The sequence below is a fragment of the Callionymus lyra genome, chromosome 9 (assembly GCF_982586985.1).
Source record: "Callionymus lyra chromosome 9, fCalLyr1.hap1.1, whole genome shotgun sequence".
Taxonomy (NCBI): domain Eukaryota; kingdom Metazoa; phylum Chordata; class Actinopteri; order Syngnathiformes; family Callionymidae; genus Callionymus; species Callionymus lyra.
This window is the reverse complement of record NC_141826.1, coordinates 11,107,210-11,120,751: the sequence shown is the minus strand read 5'-3', so window position 1 is coordinate 11,120,751 and position 13,542 is coordinate 11,107,210. Positions and strand designations below refer to the sequence as shown.

The following is a 13,542-nucleotide window of genomic DNA, read 5'->3' as shown; positions in this document are numbered from 1 at the left end:
TGACATTTATTTTGAGATTTTTTATTATCAAACCAAAAACAAAATTTGCTTCAGTAATAAAGGTGCTACAATTAAAAAAAAAGAAAAAGGATCTCAATCATAACAATTTTTAATGAAAAAAAAAAAGTTGCTTCAATCAATAACATTTTAAACATTTTTGAACCCCTTTTTTGTTGAAACATTTTTCTTTAAATTAACTAAACTTTTTTGTCTTTATTTATCAATCCTAGAAAAGTTAAATAAATCTATTGAATTTTTAACTTTTAAGTTTTAAATAGAAAAAAAAAGAAGATATTTTTTAACTGAACCAACTTTTTTATGGAAACTATTTAGCAATGGTCTTTTCATTGAAAATATATTTTTATACTTTAATTGAATTGAATTGAATTTTTTGTTATCAAAGCACCTTTTTTTTAAATGAAAATGTTTTTCAGAGAAGGAACTTTAAATTAAATTAACTTTTGTTTTAATCTTTTTTTTTTATTGGAGCCCCTAATGAAGCAACATACTGTATTTTGATTGAATAATAGACCATTTTTGACCGATGAGTCTTAAATTTGAAGCTATATCAATAACAACTTTAAACCAAAACGATCATTAACAACAGTTGAAAACTGTTTGGTGGACATTCAAAGTACCTGCAGAAGACGTCTCCTCCGCTCTCCCGTCTTCACTGACGGTTTGAGAACCCAACCGGCGTCGCTGCGCCCCCTGCAGGACGAGCTTCAGCGCGTCTATCTGGCTCTCTTTCTTGAGTAGTTCGCCCCGAGTCTCCCTGAGCTGAGTCTTCAGCTGGAAGATCTCGCTCAGCTTATGGGTCACCTCGGCCTGCGAGTCCCTGAGCTGCTGCTTGAGCAGAGAGATCTCTCCGGCCTTCTGGCACACCTGAGGGTCACGAGAGGAAACGACTTGATTGACGCTGCAATGTCTCCGCGTTATCTGGACAAGACAAACAGCGTAGGAATTCACTTATCTCCGCATTTCCCTGTAATTATGGCGAAGCCATAAACCTCCCCCACCCTAGACCTGGCCTTGAGGTCCATGGGATTGGTTCGAAAACAAGTCTGTGCAACGTCAGGGATGGTGGAACAGGCTTATTGTGCATGATTTATTTGGCCCAGTGGGAGGAGGCCCTGGGGCCGACCAAGTTACAATAAAGAGATGACATTTCTTCATTCTCCCAATGACACCTCAGTTTTTCCTCTGAGGGACTAGAAGAGGTTTCTGGTAAAAGTGAAAGAAAATATGGATATACTTGGATATCAAGATTACTTTTTCAAAAGGAGCGTATATATATAAATATATATATATATATATATATATATATTTTTTTTTTTTCAAATAGTTTTTATATAGTTTTATATATATATATATATAGTATATATATTTTTATTTACAATTTAGGCCCACAGTTTGTTTATTTGTGTTGCAATTAAACATCCGGCCTCTAGATGGCAGCAGTCATTACGTCCACCTTAGCTAAAGGTAAGTAAGTAAGTAATTTATATTTATATAGAGCTTTTCCAGACCAGGGTAAAAAAGCGCTTAGACAATCAAAACAATATTCAATAAAGCATATACTTTAAAGGTCACAAAGAAATCTCGTGATTTCCCGGTGATAACTGAGGACGAGAGGATACAGTCGCCTAGAGCTGCTTTTAAAACTGATTTTTGGACATATTTTGGTTTCAAAACAAATGAAAGCAAGAGCACTTCATCAAGAGTCATGTGGGCCGTAAATTCTGCAACACCAGAGTCAAGTACTCGACAATACTACAAATATATCCTTTTTACTACAGTATCGCAATATATCGCATCGTTGCATCTTGATGCTTATCGTACCGCCAGATTCATGCCAATACACAGCCCTAGTTTCTCTCCGAAGAAATTCTCTTATCTCTTGTTCGTCAAGCTCATAAATCTTCGCCAAAATTTTCTGTAATTAGTTTCTAGATTTTCCGCCGTAACAGGGAGTTATTCCGCGTCTCACCTCCCACTGCGTCTCCTCCAGAGTCGGACTGATGCACTTCTTCACAGCGCCGGTTTCTTGCCCCTTTTCTTTTCTCAAACTGTCAAACTCTTCCTGAAGTTTGTTCTTCTCCTGCTGGGCCTTGTACAGCTGCAGCTGGAGGTTCCTCTGGGAGCGCTGGGCATGCTGGGAAACCTGCTTGAGCTTGGCGGCGTACAAGCGCTTCAGCTCGTCCACCTCCTGCTCCCACAGGCGCTGCTTCCCCTCGAACACCTGCGAGCAGAAATTTAGATGGAGGGTTTGAAACTCTCAGTGTTGGCGATCTTCACCTGAGCGATGGCTCCCTCGCTCTCGTCCAAGTTCCTCCTCATCTGCTTCAACTCGTGCTCCTTCTCAACCAGGCGTTCCTCCAGATCCCGTACCTGCAGTCAGTCAGGAACACATGTTCATGAAACTATAAAAGTCTTTCTTAAGAACTAAAAAACATCAAACACTAGATTTTACAGGTGATAATCACAAGTCCTATTTACTTTTCGTGTTACAAATACAGAAATTCATTATTTTATTCATTGACAATGACATCAACTTTATTTTGTTTCTTTCAAAATAGTAGTTAAATGAAAAGAAAAAGGAAAATGAATACAGTAAAAATATGGGGAAATGCCATAGTAAACATTGAACTATAATACTTTTTGAGCTGGTGTACATTATTATCCAAAACCTGGACTCTGTAATTGTCTTTTCTTTCCACTATATATTGTCAAATACGTTTGTTAGTAGGTGAAATGAAAATGTTATTTCTTTATGCCTTTCGATTATTTCGATCTATTCTCTTGTCTGAAGTGTTTCAGCGTGTCTGATTATATTTTAAGTTTCCTGGCTTTATTTAGAATATTGCGTCTATAAAAAGTTAGCAAAAATGTTTTCAAACTGAGTTTTTACTGTTTTCTCCTTTATTCAACAATACTATGAGTTTGTGACAGTTAGAAACCCGAGAAAAGAGTAATAAATGTAACCTAATAACATGGTAGAAACTTTATAATGACACAAATAACAAATCAGAATGAGCTTTGAATTGACAAATGAAATTATAAAGGCAAAACAACACTACCCAGTTGCCGAAAAAAAAACATTTTCTTACTCTACAATTGCTTTTTATGGAATTCTCATCTTGTTTCCTTTGGTTAATGAAGAGCTAGATATAAAAAATACAATCGTTCAGGAGTTATTTTTACTGTCCTGGATAACTCTAGACCAGGAGTATCAAACTCAATTACACAAGGGATCAAAATCTTTTTATCAGTCCAAGTCCTGGGCCAAACAAAACGCACATTTACCTGATGGGACGAAAGAATTATGACATTTTTGTTTCATTCTTCGAGACTTAATGCAGCCATATTCCACTTTTATTTTACTCTTACTTCCTGTTCTCTCATGTCACTCATCATTAATCAAGAACCTTCTTCAACTACCTCAGTTCAGACCTTGGTGCCGGATCAATTCAATTCCTAGTTGTTTCTCTTATTTCCTTCTGAGGATATTATTGTTGGACCTTGTGTCTTTTTTTTCCCAGAGGTCTTTATTTTGTTCTTGATAAAAAGAGAGTGTTTTGACTTCTGTGTTATCTTTTCTACTTCCAAGTTCGCTGTTCTTATCTTTTCTTTCCTGTTTATTCTCTGGTTTCGGAAGACCCTTTGTTTTTTATGTTCTATAGAGATATTGGACTCTTGGTTTCTTTATCTTATATTAAACACTGACATCTTTATAGATCACCGTATCAACACGAACAATAATGTACTTTGATTTTGAGATGACCACATCACATTTATAAACTCATAAGAGCCAGAATTGTATTTATTTATGAGCTCGTTTTTGGGGGGTGTGTAATCCCTGACACCCCAAATTTTACAAATGAATCTTACTTATTTTATTGATTTGTGTTAGACAAGTGCCTCAGTTTTAACGTTAAAGCTCCGTCCACCTTCATAATCTGAAGACTCACCACATCCTCCACGGACAGCGAGAGGGTCCACTCATAAGGAGGCGGAGCTTCTCCCCCGTAAGGAGCCAGCCTGGTGAGGGCGGCCATGCTCCGGCACGCCATCTCCCCGATCGGGCCGGCCTGTGACCCGGCAGCCTTGTTGGCCAGAGAGCCGATGGTGTTGATGTGGCCCATGGACGCGCTGGATGGAGACAGTAAATCAACTTGAATGGAAAATAAGGTGGAGAGGGAAACAAGGAGCAGATGTTTGAGCACACCTGATGTTGGACAGATGTGGGCGGAAAGGAGGTTTGTAGGGAGGCAGGCTGGTCATGGAGTTGTGACCGGAGTCGGAGAGGTTATCTTCCTCCTGGCTCGGCCCTCGGGCAGTGGACAGCGACTGAAACAACATTTAGTTGTTTGCTCGGAGATAGAAATGATAATGATTTACATGATACCTTGTTGACGGTGGGCACTCCCGGGCGAGAGGGTGAGGAGGACGAGGAGGAGGAAGAGACCGCCTTGGGAACGTTTGCGAAGGCTCGCCGGAGCCCGTTGGACAATCCGTTGTCCACGTCCTCCGACTTGGACGACGGGTAGAGGTTTTGCATGGAGGTGAAATTCTTGGGGGTGACGGGTTTGAAGGCAGACGACCTGGCGTGAGCCTGGGTCAGAGAACATTCATTAGAAGGTGACGGAAGAGAGACATAAATCCAGATATGGGAAGAAGATCAATATGTGAAGAAAATCAATATATAAAGAAAATCAATATATATTGAACATCTATGTTTCACAATGCAAGTATATCAGTTGCCATCGGAATATTGAATGGTTGAATTATTCTTTCTTTTTTTGAGGATTCGATTATTATTTGAATAATTTAATAAAATGTAAAGTTTATTTTTACATTTTTTAGTAATTTTTTTAATTGTTTAACATGAATGTTTTTTTTTTTCGTTTTTTTTTAATATATTTATTCCAATATAAAAAACAACAGCATTTTTGTACATTTATAAAAAAAATATGTGGTCCATTAATCAATTTTATAGATTTCTTTTTTTATGCCTATTTTTTAAACAATACAAATAATATATATTAATTTAATAATTGGAATTAGAATATCAAAGGCTATTAATCAAACAAGGTTTTGTAAATACTCTAAATTTTAATTTTAATTATCAAAAAACTAAACAAAAAAGATTACACTAATTGTTTTGTATTAAAAAAAAAATCGAATATCTTCGAATTTAAATTAGCTATTTTTTTTATATATATAGTTTGATGTTCAGAAATTCAAAAGTACATTTTCTAAATTCAGTATTCAACAAAAAACGAATCCAGCCGTTCAAATGATTGTATTATTCATATCATTCAATAAAATATATGCAAAATTTCAATATAGAAATAATTAAATTCTATTATTCAAACAAATAACTAAATGCTTTAAAAAAAAAATCAATAAAGTTATATCCAACCATTCAATATTATGATTGCACTGATATATTTCACCACCATTGTTCTCAGGATCACACAAAAACATCGAGTTGTTTTCATTCCTTAGGAGAACCTCAAACTGGTGATGGGAAGATGGCAGAAGAATGTGGATGTGTCAACGATGACTCATCTTCAGAGCCTTCGGAGTTCTGCCTCCAGCGCTTCAGGAAAACAGATTAATAAAAAGAGACAAGTTTCTGTCCAAGATCTACTCCGCGTGAACGGAAAAGCGAGCGGTCAGAGCGAAATCTGAGATCCTGCTAAACCTGACTTCACCGCTAAAGCTGGAAAATTATGGATGTTGGAAATCAATTACTGTGACAAGGGTCAACGCGCTGGTAAGAAAGAAAAGCCTCCAGTGTAAGAAGAGCCCCGGGATTGATGAGATGTCTCCAGAAAAGGGGCGTTGAGAAGCTGTCAGCGCCGGCGCTAAGAGAGAGCTTTTCCTCTTCTGAGTGGCAGCTCTGATGGTCGGTGTCGACCAGCTTCAAATCACTCGGTGTAGTCGATTAAATCTCACATATCTGAGTTCAGTTTTTTTCTTTTAGCTCCCACTGTGAGTTCTTTTATTGTCTCTAGTCATGTCTCCCAGTTTCAAAATAATTCCATTGAATTACTAGATAAGAGTCGAACATGATAAAGTCGAGAGTGACATCTAGTGGTCTTTCGAAATGAAGACACTGTATCATGATACACAACTGTGTCATGAGGCTTCATCCACCCAGCAACAAGTTGTCACTTACAAACTTACCATTACTACAATCATAGAAAAGTGGCTGAGTTTATTTATATTTAATATATATTAATATATACTATTTATATACGTTTTTATTTGTTCAGGCTTTTCCTTGATTTTCTGGAACTCCTGTTGTGTTATCAGTTTTATCTTGCCCTTTAAAGTATATACTTTATTGAATATTGTTTTGATTGTTTAAGCGCTTTGTGACCCTGGTCTGGAAAAGCGCTATATAAATAAAAATGACTTACTTACTTACTTAATGGCTATAGAATTGTCTATACAAGTGCTTTTATCCATTTTTCTCATATAACATATATATATTTTTTATTTATGACACTTTTTTATCCTTTTATATGGGAAAAAAGACACAAAAATGCTCTGTATATATAGCAACAACTAGCAACTGAAGTCTGTAAATTCCAAATGTTATTTTTAACTGGTTAGTTGGGACTGAAATGATTTAAAATGTGAAATAACTTTTTCCAAACTAGCCATACAATCACCAATTTTTCAAACATAATAAACTCTCACCAATGCACGCTGGAACACAGCTCTTTCCACATCTCACTCCCTCTCATTGAACCCAGCAGCTGCGCAAACCCTTCGCACTTTTGTTTAATCTCTGGAGGTGTTCTGCTGAGACGACTCCTGACTCAGGAATGTGGTGCATCTGCTCTGGGAAACTCTGGAATAGTTTGACTGAAATAGGAAGATGAACCCCAAACGTACCTTCGCAGAGTTTGGAAGCGAATTCTTTGTCAAGTCCATCTCGGTTCCATCCTTGTGGTAGACTTTGGCGTACAGGTTTTCCTCTTCCACGCCGCTCCCTGAGGTGATGATGTCCTTCAGGTCGACGGTGGAACTTGACTTTGTTACTTTCCTAGAAGGAACACTTGGGTGAGCCTGATATTGTTAAACCCTCAGATTGATGACAAAGCTCTCACCTGTTGATGTTGAGGTAGTTGAGAAGTTCTCTCTGCGTGAAGCCTTTCTTTAAAAGCCCGTTGGAAGGTTTTGGCCTCACCTGTGGAACCGCGCGGTTGACTTTCGTGGGCGATACGTCCGGCCGCTCCACCAAACTGCCTACACTTCCCATGGTGCAGCGGGGCGAAAGGGGCGCGGCAGGAAAAGGGTTGAGGAACTTTTTGTTACGGCCACGGTTCAGTGGAAGAGTCTGGACTGTGGTTGCCATTGGTTACGAGATCAAACAGGGAGGTGAGGTCCACTGCGGAGAGAAGAATGAAAAGTTTTTTAATATCAACTTTCTTCGCCTCCGAGACACAAAACTATAAACTATAAGTGGGTTTTCCCTACGGAGAGCAAGAGCCACGTTTCATCAGCTGTTTCTCTGTTCTGACAGCTGCCACTGTGCACAGCTAGAACCACAAACACTTCCAGCAAAGCCCCACGTGACTAAACAAACACAAGGTGAACCCCATGAACACCAAACACCCAACATTCCATTCAGTCACTTTCAGAAAAAACTGAAATTATAAATACATGATGAATTTGATGTGTTCAACAGATGATACAGTTTAAATGAAGTTTGGCGAAGGGAGACGATGATTACAACGTTTTTTTTCGGTAGTAAATATATCATCAAAAAACAATATTCTGCTCATCCAAAAACTACCGTTATTCTTATATTGGTGGTCTATTGTTAAACACATAAAATAAGTTGCCAAATACTACTCAGTAGGGCTGGCAACGACCAAAACGCTTTGGTTGAAGATTGAAAGATACTTCGTCTTTTGGTTCCAAGTTTTGTTATGTTTTCAAAACCTCAAGATGTTTGAATTTTTCGGGAAAAAAAAGCAGTGAACATTAAATTGATATGTCACTTGTTAGCCAATGTTTTTCTGTGCCTGAAATTATGTTTTATTTATTTATTCTGTGAGAAGAAAAAGCTACTAGTAGGAATTTGGAAAGCTGGAAAATTTAACAAAAGATTTTTACATTTAACTTTAATATAGAATTTATATTTTAAAATTGGTATCGAAAAAAGTTACATTCTGGAACTGGAAATGAAGTAAAATAAACTTGTTTGGAAATGTTCAATTCTGGTTCACTGGTTTGCACAGTGTTTATTTATTAGTACATTGTTAAAAAAGTGGAATAAATCCATTTTTATGGTTATTTTTTCTTTGATAGACATATATTGTGACATGTTAGTGAAATGTCTTGCAATACATTAAATATCGCGGATATCGTGTATCAGGAAATATCGTGGGCCAAATATCGTCACACTGTAAAATAGTGAGTTACCTTTATCGTCCCAATCTTATCTGGCTCAGCTTTTTCTTCACCAGGACCGATCGATACAACGTCCACACGAGTAAAGATATTGCACCGATCTGTCCATCTCACTTGTTGACAAAACAACGTGATCAAAATCCATCAGTTCTGAGCAAAATCTTGTTCAAATACAGCAGTATCATGTGAATTATATTCATGGAAGTATTCGCCCCATGCTTTCTAGTTAACCCGTATTTACTATTTAAGTCCGGAAATTGAATTCAAACAAATTAAATAACAAAACCGAGTTAGCGTTTGTTGACGCTGTTATGAAATTATGTACCAGAAGTCACAAGAGATGAAAGCCTCAAACTCTAGGATGTTCAGTTAAGGCTACATCTACAATATATGCGAGACATTCCTCCCTGACAGAGGGACGCCTTTGTGATTTTTAGCCGACCTCCCTCCGCCGCCCTCTAAGGCCTGCTTCTTTTCAGACAACCTCATTAAGGATCGCTATTGATTTCACCTCCATGACCCGCTCTCCTCTGGTCCGTAAACACCAGGAGCAGCTATAAAACATGAAGGAGGACCATAAAACAAGAGCACGCCACAGTCTTTCCGACTATAAAAGCCACACGATGGAAGCCGACTCTGTTCCGGGACGGGTTTGATTCAAAGAATACCATTAACTTCTGAACCAAATCCTTAACTAGGTTATCCAGATGTACTTAATTAAGATTCCAAAATAAAGCAAATAAACTCCAAGCTTTTGTAATTTTGAGATTATCTCTTAAACTACCTTGTCTTTAAATTGATGGATGACCTGTCACACTATGATAAGTTAAAGATTTGGTTAAAAAATATTCACTTCACCATATAAACTGATTCCTGTTGATGGCAGTAAAATATAAAGTAAATAATCTAGAAACACTCGTAGCATTGAAGACGGTGTTCATAATGCTGACTGTTGGGAATGTTGATGGTGAAACAAGCAAAAGTAGTACTTTTATTGTCAAAGTTTACATTAAGTTAACATTACATCATTTAAATCCCAACGAACAGGAAAGTCAAAGCAAAGACTTGGCGGAGAGTTTAGCTTTAGTTTTCAGATCGTTTGTAATCTGATTGTAGTTGTATATGAAATTGTAATGTTTTACACAAATTGTGTTTTCACTGTCTAGTTCTGAAATGTTGTCTGTCTATATGTGCACAGGTACACTGTCCAGGGTGTCCCTCCAATCTGCAAAAAATGAAATCTAAGCAAGTATTTACGTCTTATTTTAAGTAACATTGTTTTTATTCAACTTAGTGATTAACATACTAGTACAGAGAAGGGTCCTATTGTAATATATTAACACAAAAACCATGCCTGAAATAGGTACTTAAAGTTAACATTTGGGTAAATAACATTTTCTTATACCGTTTCTAAATCAAGGATAATGTCTTATTACAAGAAACTTACGTTTTTATCTTACTTTTTACAAGCTAGTGTCATTTTTGTCTTCCTATATCTTGAAATAAGATATTTAAGTATAATCAGAGATTTTATATTCAAAATAATAATTCAATATCCTACCACATGTAATCGTACGTAATATTGTGTATACTCATTTGTCTTTAGTTTTTCTTTCCAGTTGAACCTGAGACAGTCGTCACAAGGACATTCTATTTTTGCTGCAGCAAGAGTACGACAAGGACTCTCTACTGAAACTGCTAAATGAAACTTCTACCACAGTTCACAAAAAAAAAAAACGCTTCAAAAATGAATTTGTTCTGAGTTTAAGGAGTTAATTTTGGCAGCTTTGAGGATGGAAATGTCTCTTTAAAGTGGTCTGAAGGGTCTCGCTGTCGCGCCACTTCACACAAAATTAATCAACAAACACGTTTGAACACACAACCCGCTGGCAAATTCCAAGTGCTTCACACGTTTCACTGAATGCATCTCATGCTCCCTGAACTTAGAAGTATGAAGGACTCTCACCCAGACGCTGTGTGTGAATATTCATGAGCTTCTATTCCATAAAAAAAAACATGATTCAATGTTTGTGTAGAAGAAATAGATAAACAGTGAAGCAGAGATTTTGGTTGGAGTTGGAGACGGCAGGTTCTGGACGCCGAAGCTACAGATGAATAAGTCATGAGGTGCCAAACCTAATGGACGCAGGCCAAGGTCTGACATTGTATTTTTAGGCAAGTACTCCACTTGTGTTCTCGTTTCTCAAAATCTCAATCAATGCTTGACGGGAAGCTCGCGCAGGAGGTTAAGACCTCTCAGGGACCGTGGGACGTAAATTCAGACCCGTCGAAAAATTTTCAGAAGGACTCAAAGAAATCTCGCATCCAGTTGTTCGCCATAATTGCCAAGTAATTTATAGGTCAGGAACAAGGGGGAAGATTTATGGAGCAGCCAGGGGGCTGTGCTGAAAACACACCTCCTTAAATCAAAGTCCACACACACATCAAAGCAGCGCTCCCGAACCTGTGTAGGGAAGTTTTTTTTTAAACTAATTGGAAAGTTCTCAGTTTGTAATTTATGTCTCTCTCAGAAAGGATGAGATTTTTCGAAAGACTTTGATCGAAATCACAGGTTTCTTATCGTCATAGCTTTCATTTTTTTTAAGTTAAGTTAAGTTTTTTTTTTTTTAAAGTCTCACTTGGTCAAACTACTGTTGAAAGAAATCACTAGACATACCAAATACATACATAAACCATACAAACACATTTAGACATACAATACACATGTTAAACATTATAATAAGAAAAATAAAATGGACAATTATTATTTAAAAAAAAAAAAAACAATAGTACAACCTGATAATGATAATGAAATAAACGAATACTAGAATATAATTGGCTTATGTCAAATTCTATTGATGATTGATGTCATGTAAAACTTTTTTTTTATTTTATCTGCGATTATTAAATCAATTCTTTTTTTTTACCCATAATATTTATTGACAATTTAATGACACATTTTTTGCACTAGCAATGGCACATTTTTCTAATCCAACAACAGTTTTATTATCTATATTATTACATTATAATATATTATAATAAGTTAAAAATATTTCTCTTTAAATACAATAATATGTGAAATCATACTTTAAATATGGGTGAACATATTGAGTGGTAAATGTTTATAAATGACTTTATAAAAGTCTCTTTATTAATTAAAGACATTTTAGGCTTATTCTTTTCTAGATATGAGCAGACAAGATATCGTAACATAAAGTACTCACTATTTTTATTTAAAAAAATATATATATTAAAGATTTTTCTTTTGTTTAACACATACATTTTTTTTTTTACTGTTAAATAATGACAATTCATAGCCACATTTTACAAAAATGCTCCTAGTTGGGACGAGCAGAGGACAGATCCTGCAACACTGCAACACACAATTCAATTGTAAAAAAAATAATTGAATTTCCTTCACCGTGTTCCGTCTGTACAGCATCAATAACACAGTAATTACTCTGTGAGACACGGTCAATGGCCGTCATAACTTCGGACACGATCAGGCTGTGGATGTTCAGTCTGTGACTCAGGGTCGGAAACACGACGACAAAACTGTGGAAAAACGAAGGACGGAACAAATTCCAAAGCGGTTTAACGGAGCGCATGCTCGGACTCGTCATGTTTTTGATGCGCCACGACTCCCACGGATGCGCACACTCTTATGGGAGGTAAATACATGTGTGATCGCGCTCGGGTCACTCAACAAAGCCCTGAAAGAAGAAGTTCTCCTCTTTTCTCCTTCCACCGAGCTCTCGCTCTCTCTCTCGTTTTCTCTCTGATCAAAGTTTCTTTATGTTCGTGGGGTAGAACTTTCGCAGGTTACATCGAAAACTCCCACATACGTTCACTGGGTTACATCACACCAACTGTACTGTGTGTTTTCACAGCTGTTACTGATATTAAACACGCTCCAAATAAGTGCTTGTATTGTTCATGTGAGTCATCACGGTGGAGAAGGAGTCAGAATTCACATATTTGGCTCAATTTTCGACACTAAAAAAACGCCTTTTCAAGAGGGATTTTTTTGGCGATAAATATAAACACCCAGCGTCACCCTAGTGGTGAACGGACGACACACCATATCACGGGACGAGACATGTCTTCAAAAGGGCCCGGTCACGCTCACAGGCCCGTCTCATGGGGACTCAGGGGTGTCAAACTCTATCAAGCAAAGCACATTTTTTTTAAACTCAAAACAAGTCAGGGGCCAAGGAATGTCTCTAACGATCAATGGAGTATTCTAGTGTACAGCTTCTCTGTCCAGACATCTAAACGTAACTGTCTGAGGAAGCGTTAAGAAAAAAAAGAACAGGAAATGATTTATTTTTTAATGACCGACTGATAAAAAAGCCTGTTGAATGGTGTCACAAGTATTTTCTAGTTTCTACTTTAGTGTTAATTTAGAATTCAAGCTATTGCGGGCCACGTAAAATGACTTGACAGGCAGTAATTGGCCCCTGGGGGCCGGATACGACATTCTGACTGTATTTATTTGACCCTCGTGAAGTAAAACTATAATCTATGATCAACTATTAATGTTTCTGATGTGAAACTATTTTGTTATTCAACTAATTGATTATTAACTTTTTTTTAAAAACCTTATCTTTCTTTCTTTTATCTGTTCTTTTTTGGGGGAAGACGAAGTGGAAAGTGTTTTATATCTCAATGAAATGTATTTTAAATGGAATATTACACAATAAGGAAGTTCTATTTTATGATATCAGAGTTTAACTTCATTTTATTTTTGCATTGGATTTTTAAGTAAGCAAAGGTTATTTGTTTTTGTTTCAGTAATTATTCAATATAAAAACGTTATATTCTTTAAATAAAATGAATGGAAAAGTTTATAATCTTCAATCAAATTTCAACTTTAGCTTGTTTTATTATGTCCTTTTATTATTCTCATTATAATTAACTTTGTTTTATTGGTCCGTGTCACACGGTAGTCACTTCCCATGATTCCCTGGTCTGATGTCATCCATGATTACTGATGGTTTCCACCTGTCGCCTTCTCCCTCATGTGTTAAATGTTTCTTAATCCTCTTTGTAGTGATTTTTGTTGTCAAGTCTTCTATTAAGCCAGACATTTCTTATATTTTATCT

General features: G+C 36.7%; 1 protein-coding gene across 3 annotated transcripts in view; it reads right to left on the bottom strand.

Moving 5' to 3' along the window:
* The window catches only part of n4bp3 (NEDD4 binding protein 3), a 31,658-nt gene that overhangs the window by 2,684 nt on the left and 15,432 nt on the right, over window positions 1-13,542 (bottom strand). For 2 of the 3 annotated variants that reach the window (XM_087799804.1, XM_087799803.1), the window contains exons 2-9: window positions 7,128-7,408; window positions 6,913-7,063; window positions 4,409-4,615; window positions 4,229-4,350; window positions 3,972-4,152; window positions 2,299-2,391; window positions 1,991-2,242; window positions 639-885 (exon numbers count right to left, since the gene is read on the bottom strand). In XM_087799804.1, the coding sequence (XP_087655930.1) occupies window positions 639-885; window positions 1,991-2,242; window positions 2,299-2,391; window positions 3,972-4,152; window positions 4,229-4,350; window positions 4,409-4,615; window positions 6,913-7,063; window positions 7,128-7,375 (1,501 nt within the window). In that variant the 5' untranslated portion in view covers window positions 7,376-7,408. Of the gene's footprint in view, window positions 1-638; window positions 886-1,990; window positions 2,243-2,298; window positions 2,392-3,971; window positions 4,153-4,228; window positions 4,351-4,408; window positions 4,616-6,912; window positions 7,064-7,127; window positions 7,409-8,448; window positions 8,504-13,542 lie in introns of those variants that run through there. The other variant, XM_087799805.1, reaches the window with a different exon arrangement.